Below are 25,642 nucleotides of genomic sequence, written 5' to 3'. Positions count from 1 at the left end.
CAAAAAATCTAAAACAGTGTAGAAAAGAAAAGGCCACAATATAGAAACATCTCCCCCTGTGTGTTGTTATAAAATCAGAGGTAAATGGAAGTACTTACATGTTTCTTACATGTACTCAGGATAACAAAATAACAATTCACTGTTATTAATAAAAATATAGCATTTTACAAATTTAAGTCCAACCTGTCTCTTTCAGTCCTGGTGTACACAATTTCAGCTGCCTCTAAAGATGGAGCAGAGATGGAGCAGAGCTGACAGTGTCATTGTGTGTAATATGCATATCATGGATCTCATCATCTCTGATCTGTCTCACGTTTCTTTCTATGTGTCAGATACTAGTACAATGTACAGAAGCCTCATAATAGTGTATATAAACTTGTACCCTGATAATCTAGCCATATTGTCAGCTCACAGAAGTATATGGATCATAATGGGGCTTATTTACTAAGGGTCCCGCGGTCGCATTTCCGTCAGGTTTTCCAACATTTTCGGGAATACGCCACTGGGAAAGGCATTTAGAAGGGGATTGTATCACATGCGATCGTATTTTGACGCATTGGCGCCGGCTTTCATACGACAGAAATCGGGGGGCAGGCTATCAGATGACCCAACTGATTTGGACAGAGCGTGGGATTTAACAGTAAAATAGTGTCGCAAGACAATGCAATCATATACACAGACAATCACAGACCTGATCGGGAAAGTGACACATGCAGAAAATCAGGCGCACGATCTTTGTGAATCGAGACAGAGTTCATTCTCGTCAAGACACTCTGGATCGGGGAACGCACAGGGACGGGTAAGTAAATGTGCCCCAATGTGTCTGATTAGAGAGTCCCCACCCACAACCTGGAATTTTACACTGACCAATACAGCAATACAACTATTATTAAAATTTGTAAAATTGTAAAGTAAAGTGTTAAAAATGATGTTTATTATGTTAACATCACTAGGGGATTGAAGGTTGAGAATTTTCTTTCATGGAAAAACCCCTTTAAGTGACACACTTATCACGGCTTCTATGCCAAAAAACCGGCATACAAGCCTTAATGTAGTCGCAGAAACACCACTGTAATAAGAAAATTATAATAAAAGCATCACGAAGAAAACAAATGCATTTAATCACATTGACCTAATACTCTTTGCCAGGTTGTGTTTGTGTATATGATAAATTGTCAGGCTTGCGGGATGTGGATCCGCTGGACCACTGCAGACGATGACTCAAGCCACTACCTGGGACCGGAGTCTAAGTGGTACCCGGTTTTCACCAGAGCCCGCCGCAAAGCGGGTTAGACAAGCTGCGGCGTGGTACCACCAGGTCGTTCCTCAGGCGTGACTTGTCTGCAGTGGCGGCCAAGGTTGAAGTACAGAAACAGCAGTCAAGCTCGGGGTCACAGTCCAGGCACAGGGTCAGGGCAGGCGACAGAGATGCAACATCAGAATCCAAACCGAGGTCAGCAACAGGAGGTCCAAGCAGAAGGGTACGGGAACACAGAACTACGACAGCAACACTGGAACACGGGAACACGGAGGTAGTCAGGCAACGCAGGAACACAGAGGGAGTCAGGCACGCAGGAGACACTAGAACGCAGGAAACACTGGAACGCAGGCAAATCGCAACAGAGCTTTCTCTAAGGCTGTGGGGCACAAAGATCCGGCAGGGCTTGCAGGAAGAGGCAGGCTTAAATAGATTTGGGCAATGTGGCCAGCGCCAATTAATGGCGCGCTGGCCCTTTAAATTTCCTAGAAGTGTCGCGCGCGGGACCGCGCGCACACGGAGCGAGGCCGGGACTCGGGAGCGGGGGAAGGTGAGAAGCGCTGGCGCGGCGCCTGCGGGGAGCGAGAGGCACGGGTGAGCCCGCGACCCGCGATGTGGGTCGCGGGTCCACCCGTGACAGTACCCCCCCCCCCCCTTCGGCCTCCCTCTCTCCTTGGGTTGAAGAAATCTCTGCAGAAGATCACGGTCCAGAATATTGTCCTCCGGCTCCCAAGACCTCTCTTCTGGACCGAACCCCTTCCAGTCGACTAAGAAGAACCGCTTCCCCCTTACTGTCTTCACATCGAGGATGTCTTTTACCTCATAGGTGTCGGTGGAGTCAGCCACAGGGGTAGGAGGAGGTACTTGCCGGGAGAAGCGGTTCAGGATGACAGGTTTGAGCAGGGAGACATGGAAGGAGTTCGGGATGCGCATGGTGGGAGGAAGGCGCAACTTGTAGGATACAGGATTGATACGGGTCAGGACCTCGAAAGGACCCAAGAAACGAGGACCGAGCTTGTAACCAGGTATCTTCAGCCGGATGTACCTGGAAGATAACCAGACCTTGTCCCCAGGAGAGAAGACGGGAGGAGGTCAGCGTTTCTTGTCGGCCTGGATTTTAGTGCGAGCAGACGCCCGAAGTAGAGATAGACGAGTCTGTCTCCATACGCAACTGAGGTCCTGCACCAATTCTTCCACCGCTGGAACATCCGAGGGAACTGAGAGAGGGAGTGGAGGGCGTGGAATTCTTCCATAGACAACAAAGAATGGAGCAGCACCAGCAGACTCAGAATCCAGAGAGTTGTAGGAGAACTCTGCCCAGGGCAACAAAGTGGACCAATCGTCCTGACGAGCAGAGACAAAATGACGCAGATAGCAGCCCAAACTCTGGTTGACTCTCTCCACTTGACCATTGGACTGAGGGTGGTAGGCTGAAGAAAAGTCCAACTTCACCTGCAATTGGCCGCAGAGTGAGCGCCAGAAGCGGGAGACAAATTGAACTCCACGATCAGAGATAATGTGCAGAGGAAGCCCATGTAGCCGGAATATATGTTGGAAGAAGAGACTGGCAAGACGTGGAGCAGACGGCAGACCTGGAAGAGGAACGAAATGAGACATCTTCGAAAACCGGTCTGTTACCACCCAGATGACAGTATTGCCCGAAGAAGATGGAAGATCCGTGACAAAGTCCATAGCCACGTGAGACCACGGGCGACTGGGTATCGGCAACGGAAGCAAGAGACCAGCCGGTTTTAGACGAGAAGGCTTATTTCGAGCACAGGAGGTGCAGGATCCCACAAAGTCCCGAACATCTTTGACCAAGTCAGGCCACCAGTAGTAGCGGGAGATGAGGGCCACGGAGCGTTGCACCCCAGGGTGCCCAGCCAGGCGGGAAGAATGTCCCCAAAACAAAATCCTCTTCCGCAGAGCAGGTCGGACATACGTCTTGCCAGGGGGAAGCTGCCGAAGATCCACAGGAGCGGCTGCAACCAACTGTTCCGGAGAGATGATATACTGAGGAACCGGCTCCTCTCCAACAACATCTGAGGCACGGGACAGGGCATCTGCTTTGATATTCTTCTCTGCTGGCCGGAAGTGGATCATCAAATTGAAGCGGGAGAAGAATAGAGACCAACGGGCTTGTCTAGGATTAAGACGTTGGGCAGTCTGGAGGTACGAAAGGTTCTTATGATCCGTATAAACACAGACTGGATAGCGAGCACCCTCCAAAAGATAACGCCATTCTTCCAGGGCAAGTTTGATTGCCAAAAGTTCCTTGTCACCAATAGAGTAGTTCTTCTCTGCAGGAGAAAAAGTTTTAGAAAAGAAACTGCACGTAAGAGTTCGGCCCCTGGGTCCTTTCTGGGTAAGGACAGCCCCTGCACCGACAGAAGATGCGTCCACCTCCAAGATAAAAGGCTTCTCAGTATCAGGTCTAGAAAGGATCGGAGCTTTAGCAAAGGCGGACTTTAACTTTGCAAAGGCCTCTTCAGCCGCTGGAGGCCAAAGGCGTGGATTAGCGCCCTTCCTGGTGAGTGCCACGATGGGGGCAACAAGAGTAGAGAAATGAGGAATGAACTGACGATAGTAGTTTGCGAAGCCCAGGAATCTCTGAATGGCGCGAAGACCCTCTGGATGAGGCTACTGAAGAACGGCAGACAGCTTGGTAGGATCCATCTGGAGACCCCTGTCGGAAATGATGTAACCAAGAAAAGGTAGACTCCGTTGATGGAAGAGACATTTCTCGAGCTTAGCGTAGAGACAATTGGCTCGAAGGCGGCCTAGGACTTGCTGTACGTGAGATTGATGAGTCTTGAGATCTGGAGAGAACACCAAGATGTCATCCAGGTAGACCACTACACACGTATACAGAAGGTCCCTGAAGATGTCATTGACAAACTCTTGGAAGACAGCTGGAGCATTGCATAATCCAAAAGGCATCACAAGGTATTCGAAGTGGCCATCTCGGGTGTTAAATGCTGTCTTCCATTCGTCACCCTTGCGGATACGAATAAGGTTGTAGGCCCCGCGAAGATCCAACTTAGAGAAAATCTTGGAACCGCGCAGGCGATCAAACAGTTCAGTGATGAGTGGCAGAGGGTAGCGGTTTTTAACCGTGATCTTATTAAGTCCACGATAATCAATACAAGGACGCAAGGAGCCGTCCTTCTTAGTAACAAAGACGAATCCTGCACCCGCAGGAGAGGAGGACTTCCGTATGAAACCTCTTTGCAAGTTCTCCTGGATATACTCTGACATAGCTGTGGTTTCAGGAACGGAAAGTGGATACACTCGACCTCTGGGAGGAGAAGTGCCCGGCAGTAACTCAATAGGGCAATCGTAGGGTCGATGCGGTGGCAAAGTCTCAGCCTGCTTTTTAGAGAAGACGTCAGAGAAGTCCTGGTAACACGTGGGTAAACCCTCCAAAGGCTTCTTAGACAGAGAGGAGGCCAATACAGGTACAGGCAGGGAAGCTCCCATACAGCGGGACCGGCACTCAGGACCCCAATGAAGTATCTCCCCAGTCATCCAATTGAGAACTGGAGCATGGAGCTGCAGCCACGGAAGACCCAACAGGATAGAGGACGTGGAGCGAGGTAGCACGTAAAAGGACAGTCTCTCTTTGTGTAACACTCCGACTTGCAAGGACAGAGGCTTGGTGCAGTACAAGACCGGGTCAGAGAGGATCTGGCCACTTATGGATGAGATGACCAACGGCTTCTCAAGGCGAACCACTGGGATGTGATGCCGGGAGACCAGAGCGGCATCCACGAAATTCCCTGCAGAGCCGGAGTCCAGGAATGCAGAGACTTGGATCTGGGGACTGGCGCCAACGCTGAGAAGCACCGGAATCAACAGACGTGGAGAAGCTTGGCAGACACCTAGGGACGCTTCTCCCAAGAACCCTAGGTGCTGGCGTTTCCCGGACGCTGAGGACGGATAGGACAGGACCCGATGAAGTGCTCCGGACTAGCACAATAAAGACAAAGGTTACCCTGGCGCCTTCTGATGCGTTCCTGGGAGGAGAGTCTAGCTCTGTCCACCTCCATAGGCTCCTCTGCGGATGGTAAGACCTGAGGCTGGAGTGGTCTTTGGAAGACCGGGGCCAGGCGGGGAAGGCGTCCTGGACGGACTTGAGGTTGCTCGAAGCGTGATTCCTCCGCATGCTCTCTAAATCGCACGTCTATCCGAGTGGCCAAGGTGATGAGACCACTCAGAGTAGACGGAAGATCACGAGCGGCCAGAGCGTCTTTCACATGAGGGGCGAGACCCTTCTTGAAAGCGGCTGACAAGGCGGCGTCATTCCAGGCAAGTACGGAACTGGACCGCATACTCTCCCACGGAGGAATTCCCCTGGCGCAAGTTCAATAAGGCAGACTCGGCGGAGGAGGCCCGAGCTGGTTCCTCAAACACGGCCCTAAATTCGGACACAAAGGCTGAGAGAGAGGCCGTAACCGGGTCGCTTCTGTCCCACAGGGGTGTAGCCCAGGCCAGGGCTTTCCCGGAGAGAAGGCTGATTAAAAACGCCACCTTAGATCGTTCCGAAAAAAAACTGGGTCGGCATAAGTTCAATATGCAGGGAGCACTGAGTTAAAAAACTTCTGCACATCTTAGGATCTCCATCATATTTACTGGGCATGGACAAGCGCATCCTGGGTTCAACAGCAGGGAGAGGAGTCGTAGAAGTCGCTTGAGCAGCTTCCTGAACCTGTTGCGGTTGTTGGTTGGCCAATAGTTGCTGCAACATGGCATTGACCTGCTCCAGCTGATCACGCTGCCCAGCAATTTGCCGGGATTGGTGGATCACAATAGTAGCGAGGTCAGGCTTGCTAGGAGACGGAACCTCGGCGGGATCCATGGCCGGATCTTACTGTTAGGCTTGCGGGATGTGGATCCGCTGGACCACTGCAGACGATGACTCAAGCCACTACCTGGGACCGGAGTCTAAGTGGTACCCGGTTTTCACCAGAGCCCGCCGCAAAGCGGGTTAGACAAGCTGCGGCGTGGTACCACCAGGTCGTTCCTCAAGGTTGAAGTACAGAAACAGCAGTCAAGCTCGGGGTCACAGTCCAGGCACAGGGTCAGGGCAAGCGGCAGAGATGCAACGTCAGAATCCAAACCGAGGTCAGCAACAGGAGGTCCAAGCAGAAGGGTACGGGAACACAGAACTACGACAGCAACACGGAGAGACACTGGAACACGGGAACACGGAGGTAGTCAGGCAACGCAGGAACACAGAGGAAGTCAGGCACGCAGGAGACACTAGAACGCAGGAAACACTGGAACGCAGGCAAATCGCAACAGAGCTTTCTCTAAGGCTGTGGGGCACAAAGATCCGGCAGGGCTTGCAGGAAGAGGCAGGCTTAAATAGATTTGGGCAATGTGGCCAGCGCCAATTAATGGTGCGCTGGCCCTTTAAATTTCCTAGAAGTGTTGCGCGCGCGCCCTGAGGCGCGGGACCGCGCGCACACGGAGCGAGGCTGGGACTCGGGAGCGGGGGAAGGTGAGAAGCTCTGGCGCGGCGCCTGCGGGGAGCGAGAGGCACGGGTGAGCCCGCGACCCGTGATGTGGTTCGCGGGTCCACCCGTGACATAAATACTCTAAACTTAAAGATTACCTATCACCAGGTTTTACCCCACTATACTGTACTTCTTCAAATATACTGTATAGAATTCCTTCTTTTATGTGAAATCTCTCCTCTTTACCTATTAAAAAAATTCTGGAAAATATGATTTTTTTCACCTTATTTTCACATAAGGATTGTCACAGTTCGGAGGGGATGAACTGTCTTAGAGTCTCTTTGGGAAGAGTCTGTGGACCCTCTGGACCACCGCGGGAGGTGGTGGAGCTAGCCGCAACCCGGGACTGGAGTTTCAGTGGCACCTGGTCTTCGCCAGAGCCCGCCACAAAGTGGGATGGTCGTGCTGCGGTGGGGTGCCACCAGGTTGTTCCACGGGTGTGACAAGGCCCGCGGTGGCAGCAAAGGTAGTACGGCAGGAAATGCAGGAAACAGTCCAAACCTGAGATGACAGCAGGAAACACAGAGGAACACTGGTAATGCTGGCACAGACTGAAGATTCTGCTGGACAGGAACCCTGGAAGGTGCAAAAGGACAGGAACCCTGGAAGGCACAGCAGGACACAGGGATGGCACGAACACAGAGGATCTCTGGTAACGCAGGAACACAGAGGTACACTGGAAACAAAGGGAACGCTGGAGGGCTTTCACTTAGCTGAAGATCCAGCGGGGGATTGAAGGGAGGTGCCAGATTATGAGGGTGAGACGGATTAACGAGCTCCAATCAGGTGGACGCTAGCCCTTTAAACTTGAAGAGTCGGCACACGCGCCCTAGGAGCGGGAGCGCGCGGCTTAGTTTGGAAGGAGAAGCACAGCCAGGAGCGTGGAGAAGTGTGTCCAGGCCAGGGAGCGAGACACCGGCAGCGGGGATCGCGGCACCAAGAGGGGCATGGGTGGGCCCGCGATCCGTGACTTGGATCGCAGGGACACCTGTGACAAGGATCAGTAAAGTCTAGTAGTTGCAGTAGGAGTGTAATTTCAGAGGTTCCTATATTCTGTTCTAGAAACATGCTTTTTGTGTCATATTAGAGATAAGGATCTCATCTTTCAGATCACATCAGGCTTATGGTTCTGTGATTTACAGAATCGGAGATACAGGCAGCTAAACATGTAGTTGGAAATGCAAGCTGCTGATAGACATCCACTTCCCAACTATTTTTTATCTGCCTGTATGTCCAGTTCTGTAATTCAAAGAACCCTAATGCTGATGTGATCTGAAAGATGAGATTCTTATCGATAATATTGTTTCCAGGTTTGTTTATTGTTTCTGGTGACAGGTTCCCTTGAATAGTTAAAATACGGTAGACTCAAATAATGACATAATTAGCTGTCAAATAATAATAATCTTTATTTATATAGCGCCATCAAATTCCGTAGTGCTTTACAAATCATATAATAAAATAAAATATTATAAATATATATGTAATATAGGGCATATGTCGATTTCCTGACAATCTTTGGTGACATAAGTTTGGTCCAGCAAACCCTGTAGGTGTTTTGCATTTGCCTCCTCTCAGGAATAACTGTAAAATATAATACACAATACTGCTCTTTTAGTTTTCAACAAAATGTCTTTTCAGTTTTTGGCTGGAAATTATATTTGAATGTGATTCTAATATTTTGTAATGAAATATTATAGAACGAGAAGTATTTGTCCTCATCAATAATATTTTCACTTGCATAGAACTGAATGATATAATAGTAAGGGTTCATACCATGTACTGTAAGTTGTTAGGAGACCCAAAAATAAGGACATTTTTCTGTCATTAGCTCCTATGAAGAGATATTATCCCACTTATGAAATAAAAGGGAATGTGTATTTACCTCCTGTAAATATTGAACAGCGGCAGACTGAGTAGTGACGGTGACAGTGAAGGACAGCTATATCTACTTTCCTCTTAACTCCTCAGACAGCCGCAGAATGTAAATCTACACTGACAATTTTATAAAAATAAAAAGATAGAATCTTATATGAACCTGCCTATCTGCAGAGAGAAGAGGGGGCTTCACAGCAGGAGGGAGTTTGACTTTCTTTTCTACATATAGGTTTTTTTTCCATGCAGAGTTTAAATTATGCCTGATAAAAGGAGTTTCGTAGACATGCGAGTTCTTTCAAACCCTCCTGGCTTCCTCCCAATTAAATGAGGTTTGTCAAAGCCATGGGGCTCTGCCACTGTATGAGAGGCGGACAAGCAAATCCCGCAGTGACATATCCAGTCCCCAAGGGAACAGATGAAAGTGCCTGCAACAGCGACGTACAGGAACAGAGATGGTGAGAGAGAGAGAGAATAGATATAAATACAGAGGTACACGAGGAGAGAGGTGGAAGCAAAAGAGAAAAGAGAAACTGGCGAGGTGAAGGTATCCATCGGGAAAGATGATGCTGAAAATATCCAGAAACTAGGGAGAAAAGGGAGGCAAGATACCACATAACACTTATATAGTGCTTGAGATACTCAGTCAACTAGCTGCCATCTGTAGCATCACATCCTAAGCCAGTGATGGCAAACCTTTTAGCAGTCGAGTGCCCAAACTGCAACCCAAAACCCCCCTTATTTATCGCGAGGTGCCAATCAAAAATTAAAGCAGTAACTTATTACTCCCTGTTCAACAACTTTCAATCATATTGGCCTCCTGAGGACAGCAACACAGTAGAAAGATGGAGAATTTTCATCATTTTAGCTTCTTTCCAGTGTCCCTCTGTACACAGAGAATCGTGGGGCCAGCAGGAGGTCCTCCAAAGATAATCTACTGTCTACTCATTTTCCCCCTACCGACATTCCCAAGTAGCGAAGTATGTATCAAAATATAACTGAAAGCAGCATCCTTTAAGTTGCTTGGAACTGCAGGAAGATTCTTTGAATCCTGTCTGGTGTGCTGGGGCGATGGCCCGGGTGCCCACAGAAAGGACTCTGAGTGCTGCCTCTGGCACCCGTGCCATAGGTTTGCCACCACTGTCCTAAGCCCCAGGGCCGGATTAAGGTTGGTGGGGGCCCCTGGGCGCAAAATCTGGTGGAGGCCCCCATTGAGTGTAGCATGCAAACACGTCCTCCTGCTCACTTTCCACTATCCCAGCTGTAACACAGCTACATACAGCCGCCTCATCCCCAGTAACACAGCTACATACAGCCGCCTCGCCCCCAGTAACACAGCTACATACATCCGCCTCATCCCCAGTAACACAGCTACATACAGCTGCCTCGCCCCCAGTAACACAGCTACATACAGCCGCTTCATCCCCAGTAACACAGCTACATACTACCGCCTCATCCCCAGTAATACAGCTACATACAACCGCCTCGCCCCCAGTAACACAGCTACATACAGCCGCCTCGCCCCCAGTAACACAGCTACATACAGCCGCCTCGCCCCCAGTAACACAGCTACATACAGCCGCCTCGCCCCCAGTAACACAGCTACATACAGCCGCCTCGCCCCCAGTAACACAGCTACATACAGCCGCCTCGCCCCCAGTAACACAGTTACATACAGCCGTCTCGCCCCCAGTAACACAGCTACATAGAGCAGCCTCATCCCCAGAATTACAGCTACATACAGCCGCCTCGCCCCCAGTAACACAGCTACATACAGCCGCCTCGCCCCCAGTAACACAGCTACATACAGCTGCCTCGCCCCCAGTAACACAGCTACATACAGCCGCCTCGCCCCCAGTAACACAGCTTCATACAGCCACCTCATCCCCAGTAACATCGCTACATACAGCCGCCTCGCACCCAGTAACACAGCTACATACAGCCGCCTCGCCCCCAGTAACACAGCTACATACAGCCGCCTCGCCCCCAGTAACACAGCTACATACAGCCACCTCGCCCCCAGTAACACAGCTACATACAGCCGCCTCGCCCCCAGTAACACAGCTACATACAGCCGCCTCGCCCCCAGTAACACAGCTACATACAGCCGCCTCGCCCCCAGTAACACAGCTACATACAGCCGCCTCGCCCCCAGTAACACCGTTACATATAGCCGCCTCGCACCCAGTAACACAGCTACATACAGCTGCCTCATCCCCAGTAACACAGCTACACACAGCCGCCTCATCCCCAGTAACATAGCTACATACAGCCGCCTCGCCCCCAGTAACACAGCTACACACAGCCGCCTCATCCCCAGTAACACAGTTACATACAGCCAACTCATAACCAATAACACAGCTACATACAGCGACCTCATACCCTGTAACACAGCTACATACAGCCAACTCATCCCCAGTAACACAGCTACATACAGCCAACTCATAACCAATAACACAGCTACATACAGCCGCCTCGCCCCCAGTAACACAGCTACATACAGCCGCCTCACCCCAGTAACACAGCTACATACAGCCGTCTCGCACCCAGTAACACAGCTACATACAGCCGCCTCGTCCCCAGTAACACAGCTACATACAGCCGCCTCACCCCAGTAACACAGCTACATACAGCCGTCTCGCCCCCAGTAACACAGCTACATACAGCCGCTTCGTCCCCAGTAACACAGCTACATACAGCCGCCTCGTCCCCAGTAACACAGCTACATACAGCCGTCTCGCCCCCAGTAACACAGCTACATACAGCCGTCTCGCCCCCAGTAACACAGCTACATACAGCCGCCTCGCCCCCAGTAACACAGCTACATACAGCCGCCTCATCCCCAGTAACACAGCTACATACAGCCGCCTGGCCCCCAGTAACACAGCTACATACAGCCGCCTCGCCCCCAGTAACACCGCTACATACAGCCGTCTCGCCCCCAGTAACACAGCTACATACAGCCGCCTCGCCCCCAGTAACACATCTTTATATCTACCTTCACCCCTACCAGATATGCAGTCCCATGTAACATACACCTCAGCCCGCACAGCCACACACACACACATTCACTGTATAGAGCATATACATACATACCATATACACAGCATATACAAAAACACACATCATATATATACATATATTTTAAGGTGTATATGCTGATATAAATTTATGCGTGTATAAATACAGCATATACATATATACACAGTAGATTCATATATACACATATACACAGTAAATATATATTATATATATATATATATATATATATATATACACAACAGATGCATATATACACATATATACAAAGCATATACACAGTAGATGCATATATACACATTTATACACAGTATATACATATTTAGGGCTCATTTACACGGCCGTCTGGGGGGACGTACATACGGTCGCAAATTTGCGGCCGCATATATGTCCCCATAGAGGGCAATGGCGGGCCGGCAGCGGTAGGGTGCTGATCCGCGCTGACACCGCAAAAAGATAGAGCATGCTTTATCTTCTTACAAGTGTGCGGCCATGCGCCGCTGTTTTCTATGGAGGGAGAAGGGATCACCTCCTCCTCCTATCCAGCACACGGCGGTATACCCGCATGGCGGGCATACCGCGTGTGAATGTACCCATACACAGTATATACACAGTATATACACAGTAGATTCACATATACACAGTATATACACAGTAGATGCACATATACACAGTATATACACAGTAGATTCACATATACACAGTATATACACAGTAGATTCACATATACACAGTATATACACAGTAGATGCACATATACACAGTATATACGCAGTAGATGCACATATACACAGTATATACGCAGTAGATGCACATATACACAGTATATATGCAGTAGATGCACATATACAGAGTATATACGCAGTAGATGCACATATACAGAGTATATACGCAGTAGATGCACATATACAGAGTATATACGCAGTAGATGCACATATACAGAGTATATACGCAGTAGATGCACATATACAGAGTATATACGCAGTAGATGCACATATACAGAGTATATATGCAGTAGATGCACATATACAGAGTATATACGCAGTAGATGCACATATACAGAGTATATACGCAGTAGATGCACATATACAGAGTATATACGCAGTAGATGCACATATACAGAGTATATACGCAGTAGATGCACATATACAGAGTATATACGCAGTAGATGCACATATACAGAGTATATACGCAGTAGATGCACATATACAGAGTATATACGCAGTAGATGCACATATACAGAGTATATACGCAGTAGATGCACATATACAGCGTATATACGCAGTAGATGCACATATACAGCGTATATACGCAGTAGATGCACATATACAGAGTATATACACAGTAGATGCACATATACAGAGTATATACACAGTAGATGCACATATACAGAGTATATACACAGTAGATGCACATATACAGAGTATATACACAGTAGATGCACATATACAGAGTATATACACTGTACATACACATATACACTGTATATACACTGTACATACACATATACACTGTGTATACACATATACACTGTATATAAATATATATACACCTACATATTTACACACAAATACATTTTAACCCACAAATACATATTTATATACTTACATTTGCAGGTGATTGTTCGTAGCGTCAGACGGGTGTTCCAGGGTGGGGGGGGGGCGCGGGCCGGACTGTTGCTTGTACGGGCGCTGGGGGGGGGGGGGTCGGTGGGGCTGCCGCGGGCCGGACTGTTGCTTGCACGGGCGCGGGGGGGGGGGGGTTCTGGTGCGTTCCGGACTTTTGCTTGTACGGGCGCGCGGGGGGGGGGTGGTTGCGCGGTCCGGACTGTTGCTTGTACGGGCGCGGAGGGGGGGGGGGGGGTTGGTTCGCATGTTCGGAGGGGGCGGGGGGACCGTGTTCGATTGGGTGGAGTGGCTGAGGGTGGGTGCTTTTTCGGACGGGGGGCGGCGGGAGTTGCTTGTTCGGCCGGGGAGGGGAGCAGTGTTCAGCCAGGTGCTTTTTCCGGCGGGGGGAGTTGCGGAGGGCGGGGGTGGCGCGAGTACTAGCGGGCTGCTTGGATGGCCGTGCGTGTGGGCGGGTGTGGAGGCGGTAAACTTTTCCGGGGGGGGGGCGTGTGGCTCAGCGTTGCAGGGGAATAGGCGGAGGGCTGGCGTGGGGCGGTAAGCTTGAACATGCAAGCAGATGGGCGGGTGGGGAGGCTGTCTCCTGTGCCGGGGATGCGGCCGGGCTTCAGGGAGATGTCGGCTCAGGAGGGGAGGCGCAGGGGGTGGCATCTGGTGGGGGCCCCCTGGGGGGGCAAGATGGTGGGGGCCCCGGGGCTAGAGCCCCGGGAGCCCCGCCTATAATCCGGCCCTGCTAAGCCCTCCTGTGTGCAGCTCACTGGGCCACAAATAATAATAATTCCTTTATTTATATAGTAGCCACAGATTACGCAGCACTACACATAGTTTGCCAAATCGGCCCCTGTCCCCAATAGGGCTCACAGCCTAATCAACCTACCAGTATGTTTTTGGAGTGTGGGAAGAAACCGGAGGACCCGGAGGAAACCCACGCAAACATGGAGAGAACATAGAAACTTTTTGCAGATGTTGACCTGTGACACAAACAATGGTCCTGTAATCTGTTTGTCATCCATACCGGACACAAATGACAATAATAAAACATTGCACTGTCCGCTAACACATGATACAGCTCCGTAATCAACTGAGCTCGCATCCATATCAAATGAGGAAACAGCGATTGTGTGCACAAGGGCTAAGTGTTCATTTCAGTTTCACTAATATGACATCTACAAGGTGTTCATAATCTACAGTCATGGCCAAAAGTTTTGAGAATGATACAAATGTAAATTTTTACAAATTGCATGAGGTTTATAATGGCAATTTGCATATACTCCAGAATGTTATAAAGAGTGATCAACTTAACAGCAATTAATTCCAAAGTCAATATTTGCTTTGAAAATGAACTTTTTCCCCCCAAACACTTCAACTTCATTGCAGGCCTGCCTTAAAAGGATCAGCTAACATTATTTCAGTGATTGATCCAGTAACACAGGTGTGGGTGTTGATGAGGACAGGGCTGGAGATCAATCTGTCATGATTGAGTAAGAATCACACCACTGGACACTTTAAAAGGAGGCTGGTGCTTGGCATCATTGTTTCTGTTCTGTTAACCATGGTTATCTCTAAAGAAACATTTGCAGTCATCATTGCACTGCACAAAACTGGCCTAACAGGGAAGAGTATCGCAGCTAGAAAGATTGCACCTCAGTCAACAATCTATCGCATCATCAAGGAAATTCATGGAGAGAGGTTCCATTGTTGCCAAAAAGGCTCCAGGGCTCTCAAGAAGGAACAGCAAGCGCCAGGACCGTCTCTTAAAAGTGTTTCAGCTTTGGGATAGGGCTACCAGCAGTGCAGAGCTTGCTCAGGAATGGCAGCAGGCCGGTGTGAGTGCATCTGCACGCACTGTGAGGCGGAGACTCTTGGAGCAAGGCCTGGTGTTGAGGAGGGCAGCAAAGAAGCCACTTCTCTCCAGAAAAAACATCAGGGACAGACTGATATTCTGCAAAAGGTACAGGGAGTGGACTGCTGAGGACTGGGGTAAAGTCATTTTCTCTGATGAATCCCCTTTCCGATTGTTTGGAACATCTGGAACACAGCTTGTTCGGAGAAGACAAGGTAAGCGATACCACCAGTCTTGTCTCATGCCAACTGTAAAGCATCCTGCAACCATTCATGTGTGGGGTTGCTTCTCAGCCAAGGGAATCGGCTCTCTTACAGTCTTGCCTAAAAACACATCCATGAATAAAGAATGGTACCAGAATGTCCTCCAAGAGCAACTTCTCCCAACCGTCCAAGAGCAGTTTGGTGATCAACAATGCCTTTTCCAGCATGATGGAGCACCTTGCCATAAATCAAAGGTGATAACTAAATGGCTCAGGTAACAAAACATAGATATTTTGGGTCCATGGCCTGGAAACTCCCCAGATCTTAATCCCAATCGGTCAATCATCAGGAGACGGGTGGACAAACAAAAACCAACAAATTGTGACAAGCATTGATTGTGCAAGAATGGACGGCTATCAGTCAGAATTTGGTCCAGAAGTTGATTGAGAGCTGCCAGGGAGAATTGCAGAGGTCCTGAAGAAGAAGGGTCAACACTGCAAATATTGACTTGCTGCAGTAACTCATTCTAACTGTCAATAAAAGCTTTTGTTACTTATAATATAATTGCACTTGTATTTCTGTATGTGATAAAAACATCTGACAAACACACATAAAAACCAGAGGGCAACAGATCACGTGAAAATATAATATTTGTGTCATTCTCAAAACTTTTGGCTATGACTGTAGCGTTTATGTTTTGCGATTTGTGTTGGTCCCAAAGTAATGAAAAAATACAGGTATTATGCTAAATTTATGTAAGACAACATGGTAGGGACATTTATTATTACATTAGTGGACATTGCACTCCAGTGAAATTTCTCCTACATATTTCGTTTTTGAGAACTTATTCAGGGTAAGGGACGGGAGCTCAGCAGTGCCTGTAACCCCAACCCAATACTACCATTCTGACTTCATTTTTGCATTAATTATATTTCATGACACTATCTTTTACACATACACCTAATGAGAAAATGACAGCATATCCAGATCTCTGTTGTGTGGACAGTTGGCAGTATGTACAATATACTCCCAATGTAAGATGAGGCCTCTGTACACACCTACTTTAATCTCAGTTGTTGCGAACATTTGAGAACATTTTTTGTAAATTAGCTACATTTTTAATTGGAACCATTTCCCAATACATCCAACTTTTTAATCATTGTTCATTTCAATTTACGGCAGTCAGGATATACAAAAGTGTGCATGGTTTTATGTTTCAAGTTTCTTATGCCATGTATCATATTGGTAAAGTAGTGTAATAGCCATTATTATATATTACTGCAATACTTTCTCCCTTGTTTTTAACGAAAATCTACTAAATCAAAATCAAGCCTGAAAGTTTGATTTCTTTTTTATCCATGTCCTCCTTCCTTCTAAAATCAACATTTAAAATTATGCTAATGACTCTGAAGGGCTCCTGGTGCTGTTTTCAGAGCCCCTCCTTGCTGCAAATTCCCAACTTTTCCCTCCCACCGTGTGCGGAAACTGCCTCTGCTGCTGTAAGAAGAAAGGAGTGTTATGAATAACAAATATAAGAAAACTACCACAGTCACAGTGCCTGGATCTATGAGTAAGTGTCCCTGGTTTATCATGCTTGATTCAGCTGTCATAGCAACCCCCAGCTTGTTTTCTGGTAAAGCGGAGTAGTGTCAGGGGTTGTATTTTCTAGTGGCACTGTGCCATGTTATGGAAAGCTGGAAAAAATTCCAGCTGCGGTGGAATTGGCAAAAAAACACAGTTGAGCCATATTTTGCTGAACTTTAATTTTTACAGCTTTCAATGTGTGGTCAAGATAACACCTCGTCTTTATTCTTTGGATTAGTATGATTGCAGATATACCAAATTTATATAGTTAAGTTATGTCTTAGTATCTTTAAAAAATTTCAAAGACCTTGCATTGCCATATTCTAACACTCATAACTTTTTCATACTGGGTGATGTTTGTAGGACGCAATGACACCATGATACCATTTTGAAAACTGTACAACATTTTGATCGGTTTTGATAGGTGCTATTTTCAGTTATAGGGTTATTGGCGGGAATAATTGTATTTATATATCATAGATTAGATATTTTAGCATGATGTGTTTATGATTTTACTTGTTAATTTGTTTTTCATGTTTTTTAAACCTTTTTAGATTTTGAACTATTCAACTCCCGAGGGTGCTTGAACTGTAGGGGGTTTGATCACTGGTTTGAGCACATTATCACTGTACTGCAGTATATTGTAGGTATACTGCTTCTATATTACAGTCTGTATCAGATGGTGCTATCAGATGGTCAGGGTTTATCCGGGTGTTAAAAATCACTTAGGGCTGGACTGGGGTGGGCTATTTAAACATAATAAACATGTACTTACCTCGTCCGGCACTGCTGATGCCCCATACCGCGGTCAGTCTCTTCTGTGTGCCGGTTTGTATACAGGGGCTCCCATCCGACACCATCTCCCAGTAATTTTTTACAACCGGATAACCCCTTTAACTAATGAAATATCCAGCAGCATCCCCTCAGTAATGAAATGTCTATCAGTTTTCCCTTCAGTCTTCCACACATCCACAGGGTCGGCTCCAGGTTTCAATAGGCCCCTGGGTGACAGAGCCTCTGTGGGCCCTTTTGCAGTGAACTCATGTGGCAGCATCAAAAATTCAGAAACTAAAACAGCCCCCTCACCCCCATGCATTCCTTATGTAAAGCCTTATGTGCCCCCCCCCCCCAGCAGTTCTGGGCCCCGGCATTTGCCCAAGAATGCCCAATGCTGGTGCTGGTCCTGCTCATACAAATGATTTTACCCCCATATCATGGACCCACAGTCTTCTTTCTTTCTATGCACTTCCATAGGCATATCAGAATAAGCAACGTCCAATTCTGCCTTAAAAATAATATATAGCAGTCGTTAAAGTAATGCATTTGCATTTAACTTTTTACACCTCATTACTTTTTTTATACTTTCTTGAGCAATACAGGAAGAAAATATATGCAAGTACATGCAATCATTAATGCTTACAAAGGTCGGCATAGCCGCAGCCTACAGAGGAACAACAGGAAGCTTGAAGTCGAATGTGGTCATGACAATAATGATGTAGTCCCACAGCTATTGTTAATTTTAATGATCTACTGTTAGCATTTAATCCTGTTGCTCTTATTTTGTAACCCAAATTGGCTACAGTTGGACTAAGGGCCACTTGAAAGGTCTCTGTTTCCAAAGATTCATTGTGCTGATAAGGGACTAGATACAGCCCTAGCTAGATAGAGCACCATTTGGAGATAAGTGATCTCTTAATTAAGCCGGTGAGCTCCCAGAGAAGAAAATACACAGCATAGGAAACAGCAAGTGAAATAAAGCCACTAAGCACATAAGATAAAAAATAGAAGATGAAGAGAGCGTGAAAGACGCAGAAGATGCCTTCGTTCTCCGGCAAATTCTTATTAACTGTGAATCTGACAGTCTAATTACCTCCGGATCCTCGTGCTCTGAATAAATAAATATGCAAGTGACTGCTAAGAATGGGGAGATGGGAGATTAGGTGCCTCGACAGGCAGACAGGGAGAAGAGTTTATTCTCAGATTGCATCGGCACAGCGTTATAATATCTTCTCCAGCTTAATGAGCTGCCTTCAATATACACAAGTTTCTGGGTTGAACTGATTTTTACTTTAAAAAGTTTAGAGCTAGTCAGAAACCGTCATTCCTAGAAACTTTGCTGACAAGTATATCTCCTAGACATTAAAGTTAATCGAAGCTCTGAGTGTTCATTTTTGCAGGAAATCATGGCCTCCTAGCTACAGGGTAAGGCAGCCCCCATAACCTCAAGCATGACTTTTTCAGTAAGCCTAATTCTATGATATGGGATAGAAGCCAAACCAGTATATCTATTCCACAAGCAACAGATCCCCAACTGTAGACAGCACTGTTTCCATGTGTTTGCAACTTGTCAGTAAAGTGTAGGGAACTGATTTATCTGAGTGAGAGGCTAGTGACTAGTCCGGAAAGTAGGAAAGTAGTAAGTAGCTTAGAGGCAACTTTTTCCTTATCCCATCCTGGAAAACATATTTGTTTATTTCCCCGATTCCCCGAGTGGAGCATCAATGGCTGTAGGTCTCCACATGCCCGCAAGGTGGCCTATATTGGCAAAGTCTCTGAAAGGAGAGCTCCTATTTTATTGGATTCTTTTATTGGTTTTATTTCTGCTTTTATTTTTCCTGATATTTTTTCAGATTCTTTTGCCTTTTTATAGGAAAATATTGGAAATTGACAAAGTTCTATTGACAAAGAATTATTTGAGTTTGAAACATGTCACAGAAGGCACTACTTATTTTCCTAGCCTTCCCACCTGATGTACCCAGCTATTTTTTTTTTTAATAAAACATTTTTATTGGTTTTACAAAATTTTCAAACCATAATAACAATAGAACAGGAGCAGTGGCAACCATACACATATGTACAATTTGCATCATATATATTCAATGTCGTTAACATATCAAGTACTATAAGTCCCAATTTGTTTTGGAGAAAATCACGAATCATTTTGTATGCAACTTGGGATAAAGGCCTCTCCCCACGAGGGAGCAGCGAGTCCTATTTGTATCTGAACATATGAAGTGTGCATGATAAATGCTATCTTGTTTTGTTATGTCACAATTAAAGGCAATAAACATAATGAACACAAACCAAATAAACCCTCCTACCCTCCCCCCCCCCATGTGTCATCTTAATCCCCCCCATTCACCTGTTGGATTAAATTTTAAGCCTCCCCCCACCCCCAATCTATCTCTGAGGTTTTCCTGAAAGCACCACTGAGTATACTGAGAAGGCGTTACCAAACTTATGACTTCTTTCTGGCTTAAATGACTCTCAATAAACACTTTCCACTTGTAGAAAAAAGCCTTCACCCCACTCTCCTTGTCTCGTGCCGTGTCAGTTCTATCCATGTTAAGTAATGCTTTTAGATTGCAGCCAGAATACATCTCTTTGCTCTTAATAAAATTAATGTTGGGAATCTCGAGCATTGAGGAATCCTCCTGTCCACCCCTTGCTCCTCCCCTTCTTCATCCTCCCCTTCACTACCAACACAGTGAATTCGATATTCTTGGGGATAATTTGTCAACTCTACTATTAATTTTGTGATCTTTAACCGTCAACAAAAATCGCTGGAAATGTGAAGAAGCCCAGGTCTCATGCCAGAAATCTGGGAGCCATTTGCCACATCACATGTGACCAATCTATTATCAATCTATATCATCCAGTGCATCAACTTATAGCACGTTTCCCTCCACCTTTCATTAATGATGACTTGTCTAACCATATACCAACCCCTCAAAATGACATTGGCAATATCCCTGATCTGGATTCTAGTCGCCCATCCCTCGACTCCATAAGTGTTGTCTCATTGTGGAATATAAAGCAGAGATGGTGTAGTACCCCGGTGCCATAGAGAGGAATGGAAAACTTTATCAAATAGCTCTTTCCCAACATCTTATACTCTTTCTTTACATACAGTTTGAAGTAATGCAAATTGCTGGGGATACTATAAATTGAGTTTTTCCCTGAGGTACAAACCTTTGAACCATTTACGGTTTTCCAATCCATCAGTTCTTTCGCAATCACTAACCTGTGCCAGTGCCATTTGAATGTTGCCAGGGGACTCATGGGGCGGCCTACTAAAGATATCTGCCTCGATATCATGAACGGTTTGGTAACAGCACAGGGGCAAGGTTTATATTTGGTACGTGAGCTTTGAGAAGCCCATCATGCAGATGAGGTGGTATCTTCCCACCTTAACTATACATTTATTTTCTTTCAGTGAGGTCCATATTTACTGTACCTGGGTTGAGCCTTAAACCCGAAATCCGAGATCTGTATATCCCACATCGGAAAATTTCTCAGCCAGCCGCACATCACAAGCCATGGTGAATATTACAGAGGTGAGTCTGTATTTGAATCAAGTGCAACCTAAAATTCATGGGCAGTGGCTTCCCCCTCCCTCTGCCTGCTCTAATCTCAATGCAGGAAGTTTCAGCACACAGTGAGAGGGAGGAGTTATGCTTGCACACTGTAACAGCCTGTGAATCTGCAGCACAGAGGAGCTCTGTGAACTGCTCCAGTAGCCCTTCATTTTCAATAGCATAATTTTAAAAGTTCATTTGAAAAGGATAACATGTATAACAAATATAAGAGGATTACAGATTTCCTTTAAAGTGCCAGATATACATGGGCGCTATGATCAGAAATGTATTCCCATAGTATTGAATGGAGCACATATTATATATTCTCGACCTGCTGCTTCACTGAATTATTGAGAATAGGACCCACATTCTCTTGATTGACGTCAGTCCATTTTTGTGATCTTGTGGGTCCCTGCAGTCAGACATCCACCAATCCCAATTATTTTCTCCTATCCATTACCAAATGTGGTACAATCCCTTTAAATGCACAAGATTAATCACAATCTATAATTTTGAATGACAAATTTAGTCTAAACTGAATAATTAATAATAACACAAGAATAATGTGCCAACATTTTAGATAATTTGCATAATTTTCGGTACATTCTTTTACACAACAGCTCAGTTCAGAAGGCCACAAACTTTTGTCATGCTAGTTATAAAAGTAAATAAAAACTGCCTTAAACTGTTGTTAAATGTGGTACTGGGAATTTTAAAAATCAACATTTCTGTCAGATTGAAAAAAAAATGACATTTAAAATTTGCATATAAGGAATCACTTAATACAGAGGACGTGCGGTTTCTGTAAAAAGACTTGGTTTGTCTGTTTATTTAGTAAAACACATGAAGTAAGGAGACCGATAGAAGGGCTATGTTATGTTATCCATGTTATCTTGTGTTTTCCTTGGAGGGTAGAGGTGATCAAAGGAATAAATGCAGGAAGTTAATGGTCGGGCTTGATTACGTTTTTGGTTGTGTTTGTCTTTCATTTGCTATAGATGACTTGTTCTTTATGAGCCCCATCACTATTCACAACAAACTGGTCAGGAAATATTTTAACGGGTGATTTAGGCTTTTTAAGAGGTTCTCGTCTGGGATCATTAATAAGTCTGAATACATAAGATCGTGGTAATAAAGCTTTTTCTTCCTTACTTCATTTAGATGGACGCCAGCCGCACGCTCTGTATGCACCTGTCTGAATGTACCAGCCTTCCATCCGACTTTGCACACCTCCCCGTCCTGCTGCCTTCTTATTAGAGAAGCCATCTTGAAACAAAACTGAAGAATCTTGCACCTTATACAGAAAGATATCCCCTGCTTCACCCAGTTCTCCACAGCAGGAATATTTACTTCTCCTGAAGCTTTGCTGCATCTCTATAGCAGAGACTCTATGGGAGTAGACTCTCGTAGAGACAATGGTGATAAGTAATACTGATGTCTCTTCAAAATAACATAGAGGGAGATTTATCAGAAGTGTCGGAGAGAAAAACCCTTCTAGTTGTCCATGCCAACCAATCAGAGCTCAAGATTAATTTTCCCCCAGCTGTTTATAAAATGAAAGCTGAGCTCTGATTGGTTTCCATAGGCAACTGGAGCAGTTTTACCTCAGACACTTTTGATGATTCTGCCCAAAATCACTTTTTACTAGAACTAGTACTGCGGGCAACATATTGCTATATATTTAAATATGAAGATGAAACAATGCTGAAATCATCGACAATAAACTTAGATATGATAACATTTTCTTGTTGGGCGTAATCGTGTTGTTACTTGCTAAATATCATGCTTTCATCTTGTACGGGATCCTAAAACTAGTTACAGATCTAAACATATAGTACAATATGTCATTATATTAGATTGTTCAGTGCAACAATTGTCTAATTCTCTGAATTCCCCATTCCTGTGAAATTGGATTAGGCAAGTGCCGCTAGTGGAAAGAAGCACTTGATACTGCAGCTAAGACTGTGGCAAAAAATTGTGTTTATACTAAAATAAAGCTAACAATAAAAAATCAATAAACAATACACAACAGGTGGTGGACAAGGCGTCACCTTCATACTTCCCAAACATGATCTGAAAAAAATCTTTTCAAGCAATAATAACTGTGAGAAAAGCATCAAGCAGGTTTACAGATATTCGGGTTCACATTAAAGCTGTATGTTAGAAATTTAGGAGTACTGGACATGAGTCATGAATTAAAGGACATCTCCCATCAGATTAGCTGATGATAGATAATTATTACTTACCTCCCACGTGTTACAAGCTTCTTATCCTATAACTGCATGGCCAAATTTCTGAGAAACATAACATATGCAAATAAGCCTGTGGTGGTGGCCTCTTAAAGGAAACCTACCACTTTAAAATTAGCCTTTTAACCCACAAATACCTTGCAACAGCTCAGGATGACCATATCTTGAATAGAAGCAGAAAGCGCTGTATTCTTGGAAAAAGTGTTTGTAGCGCTATTCAAATCCACCTTCGGTGCACCACAATATTGGTGTTCGCTACATGTGAGCCACCGCTCGTCGCGTCAGCGTCGCTCTCATCTACAACTCGCGAGCACACTGTCTTCTCTCCGAAGCCTTCGTGATACTACGAGGCTTCGGCGTTCGTTCGCGCAGCCACACTGGAAGCTGACCGCGACAAAAGGTGTTGGTGCGAATGCGCGAGTGTGCACGAGAGCTCGGTGACTTCACCGGCCCTCCGGCACAACAGAATTATGCGTACGAGCTGTGGCTCACATGTAGAGAACACCAATTTCGTGGTGCGCTGAAGGGGGATTTGAATAACGCTACTAACACTTTTTCCAGGAATACAGCGTTTTCTGCTTCTATTCAAGATATGGTCCGGCATCAGCTCATCCTGAGCTGGTGCAAGGTATTTGTGGGTTAGAAGGCTAATTTTAAAGTGATAGGTTTCCTTTAAGAGCACCATCAGGCTCCGTCCATGATATAATTTATTCGGCTGGCACGTCACCCGCTCTCTTTTCAAATCTCGCGCTGGGCATCAAGCTGCAAGCACAGGGAATGTGAAAATCTCGTTCATGCCCGAGAATAACATTGGTATCCTCAACTTTAGGAAATATTTTGTAAAATGGCAACACAATACATCGGTTACAATACAGAGTAAGAAACCTTCCTCACCCTGCACCCTGATAGTTTTTCTTTACATTTCTACCAGTTTTAAGTGGCTGATTAGAAGTGACACAGCCAAAAAAGCTCTAATGATAGATAAAAATTCCCATATTTCCCTGTGACAGGTGTCATTTTTGAATGGTGATTGGGGTTCCCAGAGATAAAAGTGATTGCCCCACCATAGCAAGACACTGCTTCATTACCTCCCCAGCAGGTGGTCGAAGCAGCAGACACCATCTTTTCCTCTACCTCATTAGTAATTTTCTGAGGATAATGAGAGAATGTTGCAGACAGACGCTCCGTGTGTTGGAGAATGTCTTCTCGCTGACAGCAGCAGAGGATCCTCTTGATCACACCTGAAGAAAATAACGTGTTTCCCACTGTATTACAATGTTCTTGAAAAGCTGCTTAAAGTAGTGGGGGCTAAGAGCCTGATATCCTGTACATAATGCATCATTAGTGATGTGCAGAGACAGAGCATAAGAGAGATGTGCTGCAGCAACTTCACTCACAGCTCAACCTGCTGGGAGTAATTCCACTATAGAAAAAGATAAGCATTTATGGTTAAATAAATGCCCCGCACATTACAAACTCTTTGCAGACATATTGTTGGATTGTTATCTAAAGGCAATAGATGTATTTTTTAGGTATTTCCTAAAGGAGCTACATGTATATTTAAAAGATTCCCAATAATACAGTGCGTTAGATTGGATCTCCGTTATTTTTGTGTTACATGTAGTGCTATATGATGTACAGGCAGACCCCAGGTTACAACCAGGATAGGTTCTTTAGGTTTGTTCTTAAGTTGAATTTAATAATAATAATCTCTTTATAGCGCTTTATGAATTTGTATGTATGTCAGACCAGGTATATTTTATAATTGTAGATCCAGACGATTTTGTGTTTTGACAATTGGATTTTCAAAGTCTTTGGCTGTCATGTGAACAAGGATTATCAATAAAACAAGCTGATCACTGCAGCCTGGGACTAAAGTAAAGCATCCAGAGAGCTTTACCAGAGGTCACAGTGGGCAGAGAGGTCCGTCTGTAACTAGGGGTCGTCTGTAATTTGGAGACTACTTGTATATGAAAACAATTAAGGAAAGTACATAAACTTTGAGCAGACACCAATATTACCATAGAAAACCTTATTTTATAATACGTCCACTCATAGAAAAATGTATATAAAATGCAAGATAAAGTCAAAG

At 45.6% G+C, this 25,642-nt stretch overlaps 1 protein-coding gene across 3 annotated transcripts in view; it reads left to right on the top strand.

Moving 5' to 3' along the window:
* The window catches only part of CDK15 (cyclin dependent kinase 15), a 101,980-nt gene extending 78,939 nt beyond the window's left edge, over positions 1 to 23,041 (top strand). For all 3 annotated transcript variants that reach the window (XM_072121213.1, XM_072121215.1, XM_072121214.1), the window contains 2 exons: positions 21,160 to 21,280; positions 22,463 to 23,041. In XM_072121213.1, the coding sequence (XP_071977314.1) occupies positions 21,160 to 21,269 (110 nt within the window). In that variant the 3' untranslated portion in view covers positions 21,270 to 21,280; positions 22,463 to 23,041. The remainder of the gene's footprint in view (positions 1 to 21,159; positions 21,281 to 22,462) is intronic.
* Positions 23,042 to 25,642: the final 2,601 nt, after the last annotated feature.

Source organism: Engystomops pustulosus, chromosome 8 (assembly GCF_040894005.1).
Source record: "Engystomops pustulosus chromosome 8, aEngPut4.maternal, whole genome shotgun sequence".
NCBI classification, from domain to species: domain Eukaryota; kingdom Metazoa; phylum Chordata; class Amphibia; order Anura; family Leptodactylidae; genus Engystomops; species Engystomops pustulosus.
This window is presented reverse-complemented; position numbering and strand designations above follow the sequence as displayed.